The sequence below is a fragment of the Kryptolebias marmoratus genome, linkage group LG21, assembly GCF_001649575.2.
Source record: "Kryptolebias marmoratus isolate JLee-2015 linkage group LG21, ASM164957v2, whole genome shotgun sequence".
Lineage (NCBI taxonomy): Eukaryota > Metazoa > Chordata > Actinopteri > Cyprinodontiformes > Rivulidae > Kryptolebias > Kryptolebias marmoratus.
In genome coordinates this window covers 23050177-23050821 of record NC_051450.1, presented here as the reverse complement: position 1 = coordinate 23050821, position 645 = coordinate 23050177, and the positions used below count along the sequence as shown (strand labels likewise).

Genomic DNA, 645 nt, shown 5'->3' with positions numbered 1-645 from the left:
GTCTGTGTTGGTGGAGGTTCTGGTCGGGGGTCTGTGTTGGTGGAGGTTCTGTGGAGGTTCTGGTCGGGTGTCGGTGTTCGGACCTGGAAGCAGACGGGCTGATGGAGGTCCTGCACCTGGAACTGTTGCAGGAAGCGCTGGTCTTGGCTCCAGAACAGCCGGATGTCTGGGATGCTGAACAGAACCATGGCCAGCCTCTCCAGACCCAAACCAAAGGCCCAGCCCAGCTTGTTCCCTGCGCCCGCTGTAAACAAACAAACAAACAAACATGAACAGGAAGTCAACAATCAGTTTACAGACTCGTGTTCTGCTCTCATCTCTGAGTGAAGGGAACCAACAAACGGACTGACAGAACCGGTTCATCTCCAGGACACGGGTCACGGACCGTTTGGGACCAAAGAGCCTTTAGAGACTGAAACCTGTGGAATTTCAAAATAAAACAGGATTTTATTTCAAAGCATAAAAGGAAGTGATGCTGAACGGGCCTGCTGATGAACAGACAGGAAGCAGGCGAGGCGACAGGAGGAATCACCTCCTTCTGATGGCGTGTAACCTCCTCCCTCCTCCTCCTCCTCCTCCTCGTCCTCCTGCTCCCCCTCCTCCCCCTCCTCCTCCTCCTGCTCCCCCTCCTGCTCCTCCTGCTCC

General features: G+C 55.2%; 1 protein-coding gene across 2 annotated transcripts in view; it reads right to left on the bottom strand.

Moving 5' to 3' along the window:
- fars2 (phenylalanyl-tRNA synthetase 2, mitochondrial) overlaps positions 1–645 on the bottom strand; it is a 53902-nt gene that overhangs the window by 21313 nt on the left and 31944 nt on the right. For both annotated transcript variants that reach the window (XM_037973156.1, XM_037973158.1), the window contains exon 8: positions 84–244. In XM_037973156.1, coding sequence (XP_037829084.1) covers positions 84–244 — 161 coding nt within the window. The remainder of the gene's footprint in view (positions 1–83; positions 245–645) is intronic.